General features: G+C 35.5%; 1 protein-coding gene across 1 annotated transcript in view; it reads right to left on the bottom strand.

Annotated features, from left to right (window-relative positions):
- Positions 1-3,661: 3,661 nt before the first annotated feature.
- LOC149233505 (U-box domain-containing protein 13-like) overlaps positions 3,662-19,578 on the bottom strand; it is a 52,064-nt gene continuing 36,147 nt past the window's right edge. The window contains exons 3-4 of the mRNA XM_089379779.1: positions 5,572-6,012; positions 3,662-5,482 (exon numbers count right to left, since the gene is read on the bottom strand). Coding sequence (XP_089235905.1) covers positions 4,421-5,482; positions 5,572-6,012 — 1,503 coding nt within the window. The 3' untranslated portion in view covers positions 3,662-4,420. The remainder of the gene's footprint in view (positions 5,483-5,571; positions 6,013-19,578) is intronic.

The following is a 19,578-nucleotide window of genomic DNA, read 5'->3' as shown; positions in this document are numbered from 1 at the left end:
CTATCTGTAAAATTCATATTAAGTATTGCAAAAATTATATCTCCCTCATCCATCCTAAAAAATATTTTTTTTAACTTTAAAGTTGATGTAAAATTAAGGTGGCAATTGAAGTATTTTATGTATGGTTAATATTAAAGTTTTTTATTATTACTAATTTTTATTTTTTAATGTAACTATTTATTTATTATTTTTAAATGTAATATTACATGAGAATATCTCTCTCAAATTGGGTTGTAGAGCACCTCTCGGTGCAAAAACTATTTGACTAAATAAATTTTAAGATTATGAGATTAACAACATGTGTACTATTAGCACAAACTCCAATGAAAAGAAACATGCTAGATATATAAGTGTAACAAGATCTAAAGAGACATGAAATTGACATAAGCCTATATTTAAACATTACCATATATTTGGAAGTACTAAATACTGACATATTCCAAAAGAACAACATAGCTCAAAGCTAGTTGATTAAGAGACGGGTAATTTTTTTGCTATCGCCTAAAAAGGTTTATACGGAATCAAATGTATATGTAATAATTGGTCAACTTGGTAGTGGATTCACATGGGCAATGAGTGAGAAGAAGTGTAGATAGAGATCAAGATATTCATCAATGTACACATGAACTTATCATTATGATATAAAGATGTAATTGGGTTATTCGAGAGTTCTCCTAAGGTATAAAGAGTCACTGTAAGTCATCATTATTATTTTTGAGAGTTGTGTCCCATGGCTATATTTGGCATACATTTGTATGTGTAGACTTATCACGCTTTATCGTGCATTGGGTTCACAACATTTCGTAGCAAATTGATGATTTTTGGTCTAACGCATTCAAGCCATTCCTCACACGGTTTGAGTTATTTCTTTGGATAAGGATCTCTAAATTCAATGTCACTTGTGGGAAAGAAGACATCTTCTAATATATCTATTCAAAATTTCAACATTGAAAGCATAGGATTTGGAAAGCTATAATCCATACAATTTAGGCGTTTAGCCAGAGCTAAAACCCTGCTTAAACTACTAATGTTCACTAAATCAGATCTATTTAAAGATTGTGAGTTCCAAATGCAACAAGACTAATGGACTCTAAAAAGTGCAACAATATGTTGTAGGTTCAAAATTCAAATTTGTTAGGCCAAAATTGGATTGTCACTTATACAACCTCACCCTTTTGATATAGATTAAAAGTAGCGAGATTCAATGAATCCTCCATAATTCTCGTGTACAATGATGACTTTTATATATATATATATATATACTCATTGATTTGCCTATGTGAGCCCACTATCAAGCTAACCTGCTAAGCTACTGTGACATATACTTGTCTGTGTTACGAATTCCATTAGGGTTATATCAATATTTTATTTTCATGGAGCATGTGCATTTCATCTTAATTTACAATGTCGAGTAAAACTTTACAAGAATTGCCCCTTATACAATCCATTGTATGTGTGATGATAAAAGAATTGGAATCGTTGATCTTTACTACTTTAGAAGGAACATCTAAGATTGGTCCAGGAATCATTTAACTCTTCAATCATATTGTTTGTGTAAAAATTTTACAGCTTTGAGTCCCTATAATGTGAGTGTGAATATACTTCAGTTTTAATGATAGTTTAATAAATTCATTAACAGCCTTACATAAAGGGATAAACAATAACCTTTTTTTATTTTGCAAAACATCAGTAAAATAGTTTCATGAAGGAATAAAAAAATCTTCAGCCCATCATGTATGATTTACCATACACCCTAGATCATTCAAAAATCAAGATACACGGTGTGCCATTCTTACAGCTATCAAAAGTTGGGAGCTTCATATAACTTGCAAACCATGTCACCTTGGAAATTTTGGAAAATTTCAAGGTCTAATATTCATGATGGCGGAGATTGAGGTCATGGCAACAACGATGGAGCCTGAGATTACAATGAAATTGGTGATGGAGTTAAAGGCAGTAGTCAAAAAGCAGTGGGTGATGCATCTAAAAAGGGGTTATTCTCTTTGATACAATACTATGTACTGTCATAGTAAATTGTGACTTTCCCTTATCTTCTTGCATAGTCAAATATGATTTTCCTTTCCCTTTTTGCAATTGCCATTTAAATATAATAGTATTTGAAATTGCAATAGGTTTAGGTTAAAGTTTTATGAGAGCCAACATTCTCATATGTCAATTTTCTATTTGGTATATTTCAATATTATTTCACAATATTCGCCATTTTTTTACAATCCTGATGATAGCATCCCACCCACTGGTAGACAGATGGCTTTTCATCCAACATTGAGGATAGCAGCTAGCCCAGCCTAAGCCTAACCCCAACCTGGTTTAGATTATTAAAAAAACAAAAAAACCAAAACCAAAACCTTCACCACTTTTTGGTTTGGTAACCTTTTCATCCAACATTGAGGATAGCAGCTAGCCCAGCCTAAGCCTAATCCCAACCTGGTTCAGATTATTAAAAAAAAACAAAAAAACCAAAACCAAAACCTTCACCACTTTTTGGTTTGGTAACGATAGGTTCAATACAATGAACCTCCAGTATGGGAAAAGACAGCAGAACATATAAATACAATATATACATAAAACACTAAAATTAAACCATTTTTTAAATCTGACCATTTTAAATTCCTCGTAACAAACATGTTTACTACAAAATTGGAATGCTTAAATTCCCCCAAAAAAAATTGTTCAATGTAACCACTGATTGTCTTGGCCGTTTTTGGCCTGTTTTTCTACACTCTGCACAAAAATGGAAGAAAAGCGCAGCGCAGCAAACAAAATAACTATTTTCTGTTATTATGGTGTTGCCCATATTTAGCCTGCAATTTCTAATTTTCTATGGCTCGTAACATTTGGTTGCACACTCAGTTTGAGTAACTATTTTGCCAAATACCCCGGGACTTTCACTTTGACCTCCTCCCTTTTTTTGAGCCATCCATTTGAGTGGGGACTTTCACTTTGACCTCCTCCCTTTTTCTTGAGCCATCCATTTGCGTGGGGTAGTCTATGGCAAGAATGAAATCCTGGTCAATAGATCAATACTTAGTTGAATCACCAGTTAACAAAGGCCCTGTCAGCCTATAGAGTAGTGTTACACATTTTCAAGGTAAACTCTTTAAATCATGTGCCATGATAAAATAAATTAAACATCTCGTTTAAAATCAATTCTATCTGCTACTAAGATGTAGGACCCACACCCCTGTGCATCCCATTTATATGCATATAAACAAGGAAATTAAAAATTCCTTAAAAACAGAGATACTCTGTTGTTTATATGCTCTCCAATCATTTATGCTGTCTGCTCTATTTGGCAGAATGGCATCGTTGTGTAGCCAAAAGCATTGCCATGGCCCTCATGAAGGCACACGTGGATACGGGCTAGTAAGAGAATTGAGGACTTCAGAATATAATTGACAGCCGAGGAAATTCCATCAGGAAGAGAATTCTATTCTTGTCAAAATTTAAAAATTTTATGAAAAGTCTTCCGAGTTACAGCTTCTCTGAACAACAGAGCAGCATTAATCTGTGTTTTCAGATTACAAGAACAGAATCAACAATAAATTAAAAATATAGTATTATCGCACTAGGTTCACAATTGACTGATGACAAACATAACCATCAAAATGAACTGTGTCTAGACATCCTGACACTTCGTGTCTGATGTCCTTGATTGAAGAATGCAAATGGTGTAATGGCCTGGTAAGCTTTCGTTCCTGGGATGCTTGCTTGTTCTACAGCTTCCCAAGCAATTGCATGCTTCTTTTCATTTATCTGTCCACTGCACCATTCATAATCTACAAGTCTAAATCCAGCAGCATCCACCCACACTACTCTCTAACTTGTCAAATCAGATAAAGATTCTCTTCATCCTAACCATCCCAACTACAAGCAAGAACAGCATCCCCCTTCAAAAATGTAAATTGTTAGTTTCCTTCAGTATGCACAAGTTCTGGTAAGTAACACCAGAACTATAAGGCTGGTCATGTTTGTCAACGCTCCTTCTGGCCTTAAAACCACTGAAGCTGAAACACATTTAAACGTGCACCAGAAAATATTCTAGCAGAACATGTCGAAGCACCAAACTAACTTCTCCACTGACACATACCCAGATATAGAATCCAAGTTAAGAAGTTTAAAATCCAGTGAGGGTGATGTCACATCTGGTGCAGAACTAGAATCCCAAGGGATTGGAAGACAGAAAAAGGGATCCCAATTGCTGTCAGGTAACTTTGTTCTTTTAACAATACCTGATAAAGAATGCAACCTTAAATTTGTGTATAATGCAGTTCATGTTCAGCTATCTGGTTTGTGAGCTACACAAGATGAGGGTTACATTTCCAATTAAGAATGCACCCTTTAATTTTCATGACATGCAGTTCATGTTCAGCCATCTAGTTTATGAAGTACACGGGCACATTTATGGAACATGTTCCTGTTTGCTTATAAGGTTCAACAGATCTCTTGCCTTCCGTCTGGCTCTAGTAGTTCCATTCTGAGCAAGTTCAATCAAGTATTCAAATACACCAAGCTGCATTGCTGCCAACAAATGAGATGAATCATTCATACCCAAAGCCAGCAATACAGCAGCAGCATTCTCCTTGTTACGAGCTGAACCTGAATGGATCAATTCAACAAGGATGTCTATAGCAGAGTGCTGGCCAATGGCAATCCGGCCCTCCTGATGAGTAGCAAGTATTGCAAGAATAGCAAGAGCTTCATCAACCATTCCAATGCTTTGGTCAACAAGCAACACTATTAGAGGAGGAACAACTCCAGCCCTAACAGCCCTAAATTTGTTCCCTTGATAAATTGATAAATTAAAAATAGCAGTAGCAGCATCCTTTTTCCCTCTCACAGTTCCATCACGAAGTAGATCAACTAAAGGAGGGATGGCTCCTGAAGCCCCAATGATCACTTTATTCTCATCCACAACAGACAAGCTGAAAAGGGTCGCAGCAGCATTTTCTCTTGCTTCCATGCTACCATGCTTCAGGACATCTATTATACGATTGATAGCACCTGCTTGAACAATAAATCCCTTATTGCTGCTGTGAATAGATAAATTTAAAAGGGCAGTGACTGCATGCTCCTGGGTCTTCATGTCAGTTGAAGATAACAATTTCACTAACTGTGGAATAGCTCCTGCCTCTGCAATTAAAAGCCTGTTATCTGCATTTCTTTTTGCAAGTAGTCGAATCTCTTCTGCAGCAGCTCTTTGCACATCTATCTGTCTAGAATAGAGCTGCTGGACCAAAATATCTATACTTGTTCTGTTTCCAAAAGAGACATCCGAGCTATCAGACCGACTAGAACCTGCTTTATTTGGCATTTCAACACCATGCCTTTCACACCATTGTGCAATCAAGCTTCGAAGAACGTAATTTGGTGTTAAAGTCAGGTGGGGTAAAACTTGCTGAGTTTTGGGGCATGTTTTGTGTCCTGAGTCAAGCCATCTCTGAATGTATAATCGGTCATATGTCTACACACAACCAGCACACATTTTATTTAATTTTTCTAAACTAACTGCATATTCAACTTCAAATATATACAAAAGAGATTGGTCCCTACCTGTCCTGTGGCAACAATAACAGGATCTTGCATTATTTCTAATGAAATTGGACAACGGAAATCTTCTGGACAAACAGGAGAACTAATCTTCTCTAATGAGACTTCAGATAAAGAGAGACTGTCCAAACCAATCGTATCTCCTCCAAGGCTTCCAATCTCTTGCATATCTTTCATCTTTTTCAGAAGATAAAGTATATGTTCAGCAGTCTCACCGATATCACCACCTCTTTCTTTCATAAGTTTATCCACTGCCCTTGACTCCACAGTTAAATCTGACACTGTTCCAAGCTGGAGTTTGTCTGCTAGCCTTTCGAGAACAGCAGAATCTGCATTTCTACCATCCTTGTGTGAAAGGGCAATCATAATATCCATATAAAGTTCAATATCTTGAGTATCAGCCCTCCCTTTGGATCTCTTTAACTGCAAGTGCATTAATTCAACCTGAATGCAACCAATGGCTCAATCAGCAGTATGAAATGATTTGTACTTACAAAGCTAAAAAGCTTGCCAAGGCTGCATTAATATATTATTGAATGCATGCAAAATACATGGCCATCAAGAACTAATACTCTCAATTTTAAGAATGTACCAGTGACTCAAAAAAACAAACCCAGGCCCCAAGTATTCAGCTGACAAAAAAAGAATTTTATTTTGCGAAAAATGCATAAGATGAAGCACATCTCTGATCAGGACAACCCCAACAACTCGTGTGATATCCAATGTCACCATAAGTTGTATTCATGCTGTATTAAAAGTATTAATTTGTTCTCCCAAACTTTAGACAGCAATGACTAAAGATAGGGTGCCCATTAGTTCCTGACTTGTATAGACAGTTCGAGCTTGACAACAAAATTTCAGGCTTACTTCCAAAAAAAATGAGAAAAGAAAACTAAGGATCTCTTCCTCTGATCATGCTTGAACAGAAAACAGTATAAACCTAACTGTTTCAAAATTTTGAATCAATCTTCAATCCAATAATAAAATCTAACTCAGTTTGACTTAAATATCGAATCATTTCCCCTCTAATTTGTAGTTTCTTTTCTTTCCAGCTTTCATCATTCAAGTAGCTGCCATAAACGTGTACAAAACAACTGCTTTAACTTCAAGAAGTTCCTATATGTCTAGATGTTAAAGACGCCTCTCATTTAACGTCTTTGGAGCTTATACTCTCCAGCAGTCAGTGGAATTGTAAAAAGAAAGATCAAACTATATCTAAAAGCTGTTTAAGCATACTGCATTGAGAAACTAAATTGGTAATGTAGTGCCAACAGAAGATTTCACATTGAATAATTAAGTAAAGAAAGCAGGAAAATTTTTCGGCATTGAACATAGAGTCTAATCTGCAGCAATTAACCTGCAACATTCCTCTTGATCGTGTTGCACTCATTTTCGTCAAAGTTCCAAGGAAGCAGATGTACCTATTTTTTCAAAAGATTGACATCATCAACCATCAGCGTTATGTGTCGTTGTAAACCCATTATGCAAGTTTTTAATGTAAATGATGCTAGTAGGACCATGTATGTATGTAACAACCTAGGTAAGCCTATTACTTTGGCAAAAATTTCATCCTAGGAGGTTTTTCGTCTTACAGACTCATCTGTGTTTCTAAACACGGATGGTTGGGACTCAGCGTAGTTTTTCCCTCCAACCTCACCCCAAAGCTAGGGTGGAATTTGTCGTCAAAGTCTAAGGTCAGTCCTAGTGTTCTATTCAAATTTTATTCAAAAATGATTTGGAAATAATTTAAGCTAATTGGCTAAATTATTTTATTATAAATCACTTGGTCTACTAGATCATATTGTGTCACAGAATTGAGTATGTAATTTGAAGGTCTAAGCCAAACGGGTATTCCCCCTTTGAGGCTTGAATTGTAAAAATTATGTAAAAAATATTTTAGTGCATGGTCCTTCGTACTTAAACACCATGGTTAATATATTAGAGGGTGGGAAAATATTTAATCCCCTCAAGTGTCAATTAATTAAATTTTCTGGCAAAAATAAATTAAAATCCTAAGCCAGAAATTTAATTAATAAGAGTCAAAATTAAAAGCCTAGAAAAATTAAATTCTCCAAATGGAAAAATTCGTGGGTATCAAAAACATTAAGTTTTGGTGGTCCCCCACGAAGGGAATATTGGAAATTTCAAGAAAAAATGGACCCTTGGACTTTAGCAATTAAGTGAAAGTCAATTTTTTGAGTAAATTAGTTCAAAATAATTAATTTTGAGCGAATAAAAAAAGGATTTAATGAGAAATTTGAAAATTCCTCAAAAAATAAAAATTCAGTGGCTAAGATTAAAAGATAATAAAGTATTTTTAAACGGCCAAGATTATTTTGATGAGGATCAAGCCAGCTAGTCGTTATTTTCCACTTGGAGGATTTATCTATATATAGAGAGTCAATTGTATGTCAAAGCCATCTAAAATTTGACTAAGAAATTGCTTCTGAAATATTGATGTAACACTATTGTCCCGCTAGGAACATTTATTTGAATCATAATAAAGACTTTAGGGTGCAGTTAAAGGTGTTCAGTGTTAGTTGATTTGTGGTATGTGTTGGGTATGGGTTTTCCTATATTGTGTTGATTAATGTTAAAATTTGTTTTTCATTAGATGGGGATAAAATCATTCTATTGATAGATTTTGGGTTTATCTTAGATGATTTGATTCGCCATATTGTCTAACAAATTTTCTTGAGAAATATATAGTGTTTGCAGGTTCCCCAATTCTTGGTCTCCAAGTTCACAAACTATGGGCATGAACCGACTTTGTTTGGATTCCAAATATTTATGTGGTTGATTTAAATTTTGCTTAGCCTATAGCATGCATTAATTTTTAAAGAATTTTTAGCCATTTATCAAAGAAAAAACTCCATAAAAATTATTTCTCAAAATTTATTTCAAAACCCTTGTACATTTGTAAATTTTGTAAATAGATTTGTAAAATAATTTTGTATATTATTTTTGTTAATTGGGGTTTCGGGGATTTTAGATTTTTTGTATATATTGGGGTTTCGAGCATTTGTATATCTATTTGTGATCAAGTGGAGAAAGTTGGAATAAAGCTAGATCTAGTCCCTTGAGGGCAAGATCTAGTCTCTAAAAATTTTTGCAGGGCCAGCTATTTAAGAAACCAAACAGAATTGCAGATCTAAAGGAATAAAAAAATTCTAAAGTTGGAGTTTCAAGTTTTATCCCTCTCGGGCCCAGATCCGGCATCTCCAAGGCCAGCGTTGGCCTCTAAACCACTTTTGTCATCACTTTTTCCCTCTGTGTCATCCTTTTAGGGCTTTTTAGGTTGGTTGTACCCTCTAGGGGCCTCGGCCTCCCCTTTTAGCCCTTGCATTAGGGTTTCAAGACCTTGAAAGGCCTAGTCATGGGCCCTAGGCCACACAGTTGCCCTCCCAAGCCCTAGACGGTTGCCTCAAAGGCTAGTCGTGGCCTTTTTAGGCCATAATTTGCCCTAGTTACCCTAGCGTCAAGCCCTTTGGGGCTTTCCCTCTCTCCTTTGCCCTTCGCTCTCCCTTCTGTGGCTTTCTTGACCCTTCTTCAACCCCTCTTTGACCTCTTTGCCCTTTTTGTTGACTTTCTTGAGCCTTTTCCTTAGCCTCTAGCACTCTTCTAGCCCTATTTTGACCCTCAACCATTTCTGAAATTTTTTGGGACTAAATAACTGGTGGGTTTTGCAAAATTTTGGACTCGAAAAAATTGATTTGTAGGTGGCAACTTCATTGCAAAATTTTGGCAAGTTTGGGCAAAGTGATCTTCAAGGCCTTAGGCCTAGGGTTTGCACTCTAAACTCTAATTTATCACTGTTTTGTTACAGTTGTAAATTCTGATTTATAATAGTGACTTAAAATCCCTAACATACACATTAAATTGGTCAAAATGCTCTAAAATTGCAAAATTCAATTTTTCTATAAATTTGGCCACTTGGTCATTGAGAATCTAGCTTGGATCTAAATTTTAGCTTGCTGGAAATTTTCTGCATAAGTGCTAGATCAGATCTGAATTTTTCTGAATAACACATCTAAATGGGCTCAACAATTGAATTCTTCAGTTTTGGCAAATTTTTCCAAGTTTTGGGCTTAATTTTGGTACTTGTTACAACATCAATAGCTCACTGATTTTAGGATCTACTTACTGCTATAATAAGTTAAATCAGATCTGATATAAGTCTAAACCAATGTTGTTAAAAGCGCGAGCGGGATTAAATCGGCGCCGGGAATGAAGCGGAAAAAATCGGAAAAAGCGGGAAAAAAGCGTTTGGTACAAAAATATTCATTTTTTTTCATTTTTTTTCAATTTTCATTATAAATCGCGCTGCCAGGGACCCCCGAGCTTTTTTACGAAAAAAGCGCGCTTTTTTCGAAAAAAGCGACAAAAAAAAATTTAGGCGCTTTTTTCCCATAAAAAGCGCGATTAAATCGGCTTAGGGAAAAAAGCGCGCTTTTAACAACACTGGTCTAAACATTGCATCTTAAAGTGGGCTAAAACTCATAATTTACATTAGAAAAGTGTTGGGCATCTCATTGATCATCTGTGGCTATCATAGGCTTGTTGTTTCTCGAATCTAAAGTGATTTTATTACTACTGTCATAAGAATAACAAGTGTTGATATTTCTAAAGTATTACTGCTGATTTTGATTATTGGAAATCTAACATTCGTTTGTCTTGTCTTAAGCTCTAATAATTGTCAAAGTTTGCACTTAAGACACTCACACATCTAAGCTCTAAGTTTCTAAATCTTGTTTAAGTTACTTTTGACATCTTAAGTTTTACTCTTGAGCATCTTTCATTATTGGCATCTTGTGGATTTGATATTGGCATCATCATTGGCATTTACTTGATTGAAATATCTTTGAAGATCTCTAATTGTTTCAATTGTGGCATTGTCTTTAATAATCTTGCAATTGATATTTTGACTAAGTGTGAGTTAAGTTATTACAGGATTTGTGTACATCCCATAGTCATAAGAACTTTGTGATTTATCTTGAGGGATTCAACCCTTCTTAGTGGTTAACACAGTGACCTTGCAGTTGTCAGAGCCACAATCTCTACAACGTCAGAGGAACTAGGTGGTTGGAACACAGGGGGAGGTATTGTTAATCAAACCATTGTCTGCTTCTCGTTGGCTTCCATCTCACAACCTACTCTGAAGACTGTTTCTCAAAACACTTAAGGGAAAGGTTTCATTTAGACTAAGCATATAATCTAAGATTAACCAAGATCTTTGCATCACACATAGGTCTTAAGAGTTGCATTGCATATAGGTTAGTCAATCATATAAGCAACATTTGTCCATCCAGTTACTTGGTCATAATTTATAATAAGCAAGAGCTTTTGACTCCATAAGGCACTAGTCTCCATTCTAAATCTAATTGAATCCTTAATCTTGTTAAATTAAACCAAGTAACTAAGCCACTCCGCTGTGTCTCCCGGGCAAGTTGGTTTCCAACTTGCTTTCCATCATTTCATTTCCATAGGGACTACCCCCCATAGGCTATTGTTGGGAGACAGCTAGAACGGAGTGGACGGGGATCAGAGTGACAACCCCCGCCCTAAGTCATTATAGCGGTGCCTGTACAATCCGAGCGACAACAGATCTCATCCACCCTTTTTCCAATTTGCTATTTAAAAAAAAAAAGTAATCTGCTGAAGCTGGAACTATGTCCAATCCATTCGACAGATCTATCATACAGTGAATTATATTTGACGTGTACAGTATTACAATCTAACCATTAACTGTGCCATTGGCTCACTGACCATTTAAACCAAGTATCCCCTATCATAGGAAATTTTGAGACAGACTTTAGCTATCTGATATGTCAGACTCTACCCATGTTACTATTGTAGTGAACATTTCTAAAAATGTTTCCAAATATGAAAAAGGAATGCAACATAACTATATAAACTAGCAACAGCCGGCGAAGTACTATAGACTCTTAGCAATCACTTGAGGATGCTTTAGGATCAAAGAAAGGAAAATCAACAATTTGAGGAGATGCAACATTTAGAAGACAGGACACTGATTGTTGGAAGAGTTCAGACCCCAAACTTTTCACATGTTATGGAAACATTTTAGGAATGGGCTCAAGAGTTAGTAAATGGTTTTCAGACAACTAAAAGACGATCAAAATTATATTAAAGTGTCAATAAAAGAATAGAATAGTAGAATGTATATTGCAATCCAATGGTGAAATTGCTTCAAGAAATGGCATCTCTGTAGAAAACCAAGATATTTTATGTTTTAAATTGGAAAATTCCTAGTTATAACAAGTCTAAACTTCGGAATTTGCAAGGCCCTTCTCTATGAATTCTTAATCTACTAGACAAGTGTATATTGCATGAGCAATTGTTGCAATGAGACCATAGATTTTGTGGCACTTAATTATTCAAATTTAACAAACTTATTTATCTTAGTGTTCCACAAGGACACATGCTACATTTCCCACACTCCAAGTACTAGGGGCCACTAGGGGAAATGTCGCCCCACATCCACCTTTGGGGGAGACATGGGGAAATGTTTCCCCAGTGTTGAGGATATGTTTATGGGGCACTTATTGAGGACAACTTGATGATTGAGCATTATTTTTTCATTATAGTGGCATTTTTGGGGGTCGGGCTAGACCTATCCACCTTGTATCATGGATTTTTGTGTTAGAGCTTTTAGTGGATATTAGCTCTTGTAAAGGAAAAGTGTTTGGTTTCCTCATTATATATAGAGGAAGCACTACCCTCATTTGGATCACTGCTACTTGTGGAGATAACACGCAACCCATCTACTCTTATTCTCTTATCTAAGCTATGGATGAATATCTAGTGAGACCTTCTGGAAAGATGAAGTTTGAATTGTGGACTATTTTTCAAGTTTAATGAATGGTTCATGGCTAGGGTTTATCGATGAGCAATGATTTATCAAGTAAGTGTTCCTCTTGAGTTTGTGGATTTATTTGTTATATGTATTAAGTGCAATTGTGCTTATCTAGTGGTGAGGATGCATTCTTTGCATATTATTCTTGGATAGAACCTATATTGTAAACCCTGAGAAGAGTTCTAGTGGAGAATCTTCCCTTTATTTCACCTTGAGAGCTTGCAAAAGTCATAGGAGGATCTTTTAAGATTAATAGTGGACAACCCTAGTCATCACTCTATAGAAGGAGCTCCTCAGGTTAGTAGTGAACAACATTACTCATCACCTTTTATCCATTCTTTACTTGTCCAAGAGAGTCCTTAGTTTGACTCCATGTGCCAAAAAAAAAAAGGCACTAATCTCTCCCAATAACCAATCATTGAACTCAGATTTTAACCTTTTATTTTATGTTTTGTGGTTAGACTAGGGTTTGTGACAGCTATACTTTAATTTGCAGCCATAGATAAGTTAGACGTCTAGGGTGGGTTAGCACTTGTATGGTCAAAAATACATCTTATCATCATTTATTACATCACTGATTTATGTTTCAGCCCTTTAAGGACTTTACGTCTTGCATTTTAGGACTGTTAATTGCTACCTTGTTTTCAGAAATAGTTAGTTAGTTTAACCTTAGTTTAACTTATATTTTCATCCCTAATTTTAATTGGTCATTTGCTTGTTAAAGCACTGATTTGTTTGCTACTGTTATAACTTCATATATTACTGAAGTCTACCATCTTTCACCTAAGTTTTACAGCAGCTACAGCTTTTTCTTATTTTGTAATGTTGGGGTGCCCTCTTTGACCTATCTTAAATCTAGAAACTTCACACACTCAAATCTAGAAATTGCTTTGAATGAACCACTTTGTTCTCACCTTAAACATCTTATTATACTGGTGGTGTTATGAGTAGCTAATATAGGAGAACCTATACTTGAATCACCTTTAGCCTAAGGATTCCTTGAAGTTACTAGCGAAGCCTCCCTTGTGTTGAATCCATCCTTCCGTAAAAAGGGAAAGTTATGTGCTACTTTATTTTCAGAAATAGTTAGTTAGTTTAACCTTAGTTTAACTTATATTTTCATCCCTAATTTTCATTGGTCATTTGCCTGTAAAGCACTGATTTGTTTGCTACTGTTATAACTTCATATATTGCTGAAATATACCATCTTTCACATAAGTTTTACAGCAGCCATAGATTTAGATTATTTTGTAATGTTGGGGTACCCCCTTTGACCTATCTTAAATCCAGAAACTTCACACACTCAAATCTAGAAATTGCTTTGAATGAACCACCTTGTTCTCACCTTAAACATCCTATTTTAGTGGTGGTGTTATGAGTAGCTAGTATAGGAGAACTTGCACTTGAATTACCTCTTTCCTAAGGATTCCTTGAAGTTACTAGGGAAGCCTCCCTTGTGTTGAATCCATCCTTCACTAAAAAGAGAAAGTGATTGCCTAGGTGATAGTGGTAACATTTCCATATTACACTTGTCTTAGCCCCTTGTGAAAGGCTTTGCACTAAGGTACCAGATTTTGTAATAACAAGTACCACATAACTGGTGTGTGCCAAATCAATTATATAACTTATATGTCGGCAACAATATAGCCCACTTGAAAAATGAGTAAGAATCTATGTTGCATGAGTTTCTGGAACGCGGAACGTTGGGAACTTGGGTACGGTGTCGGGAATGGCTAGAGGTTTCCCCAAAATCTACAAGAAATAGCTAATCCGGAGCTGTAATATTATATAATAAAAAAAATTTAAAATATAAAAATAAATTTATGTAATAATCAAAATTAATATTGAATCAAAATATTCAAATATTAAAATCAATTTAAATATATAAATAATAAATATATAATCTCTTATATATATACATATATTCTTTGGGTGTCTCTCTTTGAGTCTCTCCCTTTTATATATATAATATTAAAATGTCAAGTTCATTATGACACATGACGAGTCTTTGAAACAATCTAGCTTAAAAATACAAAGGAACAGGGTTACATATGTTCTTTAGTTATTCTTAAGAGAAAAAGTAAAGCAACTCTAATGTTTAAACATTGACTGCCACATACAATATGCACACACAATCTTTTGCAATATATAAACATAAACAACAAAAGAAATACTCATCAGCATGACATCCCAAATATCGCCCTTACATCGAGGTGCCACGCACTTCCTTAACCCATCAAGAGATTGCTCCAGTTTCTCAATTAAAAGGATATCGGTGTTAAGGATGTCTTTGGCCTTTCTTCCTACGAAGGTTTCAACTTAGGCTCATGTTTTGTGGGCAGTTCAGCATATTTCTCTATAGATTTTGTATTCCCCAACCCCAGGGAACGTCGGAACTCCAAAAAAAATAGTCTTCAAAGCTCCCGGAACTTTCCCAAGCTCCCACTGAAAAGGGAGTGTTCCCATACTGTTCCAAAGCTCCCAGGAGCACGAGAACCATTGGAACGAGATTCCCAACTCTTGGGAGCGGTTCCCGTGTAACAAAGGTAATAATTAATATATATGGAAGATAAACTCATTTTACTCATATACATATGATATAGACAATATCATTATTCGATATTGTTATGCTTTGGAATTATATGGAGTTATTCTCTTATTTATTTGGAGTTGTGCAACTCATTGTCATTAGAACCAAGCCAACGTATATATATATATATATATATATATATATATATATTAGGTTAGGTACAGACTCACTCAATCGCAGAGTAATGTAGTGCAACTTAACAAGTAACTAACACAATTCTGCAAGGAGTGCCCAATGGATAAACCTCGCATGTAGTGCAAGAGGAACACGTGTACACAATGCATGAAGCTGACCCATCCATGCACCTTCTTGTAACTTGAGACGCTAACGATACAACATTAATCTTATGCAATGTTACTTGGGAGCGGGAGCGGAAGCGGGAGCGGGAGCGGAAGCGGGAGCGGGAGCGACCATTTTCAGAAGCTCCCGGTTTGGGAGCGAATCCCGGAGCGATTTTTTAAAAATATATATATATTTTATATTTTTTAATTTTTGATACATATATGTCAACAAAAACATGTAGAATGATGAATTAGATATAAAAAACATAAAAAAGCATAGATTGAACCATATAACAACAATCATCTAGAAGTTATAATCTTCATCAACCACGTCCGCAAGTTAGTAACATAGTAACATACAACATATTGAGTCTCATGATTCATCAATCTTAAAGTTTCAAGCTTTCAAAATTCAATATATAACATTTATCATCATTGATCACCAAAGTTGTACTTGTAAGCTAAGTGTAACCATTACAACAAATAATATCTAACATGAAATGAAATGTTATAAAATGAAACGAAATGAAACAACTTTCAACTTTCATGAAGCATCATATTCATAATTCATTACTAATGAGTTATAATTGCCAACTTCAAACTTAAATTGTCATATATTGTTTAAAAAAATATCATAATAAATATGAAAGAGTCAATAGTTATAAAAGCTACTAGAAACTAGAGAAGAGAAGTAAATCTATTATCTATTTCTTATGCTTGGGCCTCTTGCCACCACGAGAAATGTCTAATTTTTTAGTCTTGTTGCAAAATCAGGATCTTTGTCATTAATATCACCCTCCAAGCATTAATATCCAGAGGTATCTTTGTCATTACCTTTGTATCTGTATAGGGATCTTTGTCATTAATATCACCCTCTAAGCATTAACATAAGATAGAAAAAGCATAGCATGTCAAGTCAAGATTTTGTTTGAGTGATGCGTACATTTTTAGAAGGGTCATGATAGAGGAGTTCGACAACCAATGTCACTAACATCAAGGTACATAGAGGGATTGGTACTCTTGATTAAATATGAGTTCCATACCCTAATACATGACAAAATTCAATGGAAACATTGCAATCCCCCAATCCTGAAATCCTGAAAAACTGATAAGTCTGCTGGATTTTGAATGAAATCTAAAATTCTACTTTCTGCATATGAAATCCAATGAGGACGAAACCACTCTCAAACATCCTGAGTCATTTCATGGTAATGTTAAAAATTTAAGTAAAAGGATGAAAATGAAAATTAAAGAAAATGTCACTTTTACTTTAAGAATTTAACATTACCATGAATAGCATATCAATACTAGGGCCTAGACTTGATCATTAAGTTGCCCCACTCAAAAACTATTTGTTTCTTTCAAAAAAAATTGCATTTCGAACATTACTACAAAAAAAAAATGCAAAAAAGGCAAAACGCTCCCGAAAACGCTCCCGAAAAGGCAGGGAGCGAAATTTTTTTTAGGGAGCGCGCTCCCGAAATCGGGAGCGATTTCGGGAGCGCGCTCCCGACCCTCTCCCGCCCGGAGCGCGGATCGGGAGCGGGAGCGGGGGGGGGGGGGGCGCTCCCCCGCAACACTGATCTTATGTAAATTAGCATTGTTGACCACTGAAGTGTACCCAAATATTTTTGAAGACTCCATGCCCAAGGATGTATCATAGGCTTCATGTACTATCAGATTTCACCATATCATCAGAGTTTCTCAACTCTACTTTTTCTTCTCATCTTCTTCTGTTGTACTCAAATTCCACAAGCCCTGCGGGGATGATGTAAAGTGATGCTAGTATGATGAATTGAGTCATGTAACAGACCTAAATAACTTGGGACCTTGTCACCAAGTGAGTTTACTCTGGGAGGTTTTCTTTTACTTGGTTAATTATTATATCCTTACGGGGACTTGATAATTAATTGAATTTTTTTTCCTCCAAGCATAACCCCAAAGTCGGAGTACGGCTTGAAGGCGTGGCCTTGGATGAGTCCTAGTATCTAGAGTCACTATATATTACCATACTAGATTACTCATAAAATTTCGTGGAATGCGATTAGGTCTAGGGGTTCCTTTTCTTCTTTTTTTTCCACAAAGCAGATATTTGAATAAAATTTGAATATATAATGTAAAAAATGATATCTAGAGAAGTTGTATGGGATGTGTGTGCTTAAAATTACACCTCTCACCCTCAAATTTCTACTATGACACACTTTGAGGGGTAAAAATAAGTTTTAGACCCTCAAAACCCATTTTTCTTAAGTTTAGTGGGAAATTTGACAATAAATGAAACTAGAAAAATAAATAACTCCATGTGGCGAAATAACATGGAAATTACTTAGAAATTATCTCAAGTCAAAGGAATGAGTCAAAGGACAAGTGGAGCATGATTTGGCACCTTGCATCATAAATACATGGTCCACTCAAGGAAATAGAATTTATGGCATTAATGAGGAAACTTCTTACTTGGAAAATCGAATTTCTTGGAGTAAATGCACATGTGGGACATCTTATGGAATATTTGATTGAGATTATTATGGAAACATGTCTCCACTTCCACTCCTCTTAGCTCTCACACTCAAGAAGAGGATTAATGCGATTCCCAAGGAGGCCCACGCAATTTCTATAGGAGGATCAACGCATTTCATGAGGATGAGGTGTCATCACATGGTTTGATCATGGAGATTGACATGTGTTAACTTCTTGATTAGTTCACACTTGGCTTGGCTTGTATGCACACTTGGAGTTCGATTTCCTCCCTTGGGATCTTCTCCATGGCCATTTGTCACTTGGTTGCTATATTGGGATTTGCTCCCATTTCTCTATATAATAGAGCTTTGTGCTTTCATTTTGTATCCATTGTTACGAGCTATTGTGCTTGAAAAGCTCTGCTCTTATGTACACTTGTTCTCAATTGCAATAAAAGACTTTGGGGTTCATTCATGAGTTGTTCCATTGGAGGATGATGATTGGAAGACTATTGGTATAACTTTTTTGCTCATGCTTTGATCAATTTTATTTCCATATGCTCTTGTAGATTTGTTAATGTAAAGTTATTTTGCATTGGCAATTGATTTAAGAATATGCTCTAGGTGTAGAAATCTCTAGTTATTTTCCAATAAATTCTAGAGTTTTCATATCATTACTTATTTGCTAGATCTATATGGGACTAATGTTTGATTGAAGTGTTGTCGAATAAAAATCTTATTGGAATCAAATATCAAGCATGAAGAGAAGTCTTTGGAGAGACCAACCCACTCTTGACACATTCTCCAAAGAGCTCTCATTGGTTCTTTGAGCCTCCATAATTTTATCTTATAAAGTAGTTGTTGTAAAGGTTTTCTTGGACATAGCTTGTATACAAACAAAATATTTCTAAATTTAAACCTCTTTAAAAAATTGTGCTTTCATTGATCTATTTAGCTATTCAAGAGCATTTTCCAAACTAGGCAAGTGATGGGGTTCACTCCTATCACTTGATTTGTTTTTGTACACTATTTTGTATCATAATTGTTCATTTTACACACTCTCTCTCTACACTAATTGTGTCTTGGTTTTGCAGCCCATAGTTGGAGTTTTGACAAGTGCCTTGAGGAAAGACCATTGAAACTCTAACTATTTTTCTTACAGGACCTCTCAAACATTCAAGATTCATTCTAAGAAGGTCGTAGGGACTAGAAGGAGCCGCAAAGAAAGCTAGGTCGTGGGCCCTATTGGAGCTTGTAATTTTCTGATGTTAGGACTTCACTGGTCCTTGAGGTTACCATAGTTTGGAGGGATTTTCTAGATTTTTCTAGCTCTCATCTTGTACAAATCTTTTTCATCTTGTGGGCAGCCCTCTAAGAGCCTTTTACGTCATTGTAACAAGTTAATAAAAGGCTTAGCATTTTTGTGGGAGCTTGGGTTTTACCCAAGGCATCCTTTCTCCTTTTAGAAAGAGGAATTTTGTGGGTGGATTAACTTTTCTTTTCAATCTTTCCATTTGCATATTTTAAAATTAACACAACCTCACTCTCACACTTTGCTTTTCTAAGTTAAATTTTGCTACAAGTTTTCATTTGATGCGTTGCATTGTATTTTTCTTTGAAAGTACATGTTGATATTTTACAGAAACTCATTTATTACAGTGCAAGTATCTCAATTTGTGTAGCAAATTTAATTTAGTTGTTTAACATTTGTTCTCTTTACAATTTGCCTCACAATAGGCTCACTGGTGGTTTTGCTCATTTATTTTCAAAGCACACTTTACAACCAAGTTTCCTCTTATTTTCAATTTC

This window comes from Pinus tabuliformis, chromosome J (assembly GCF_031772625.1).
Source record: "Pinus tabuliformis cultivar Carrire ecotype Pingquan chromosome J, CPIR1, whole genome shotgun sequence".
Lineage (NCBI taxonomy): Eukaryota > Viridiplantae > Streptophyta > Pinopsida > Pinales > Pinaceae > Pinus > Pinus tabuliformis.
This window is presented reverse-complemented; position numbering and strand designations above follow the sequence as displayed.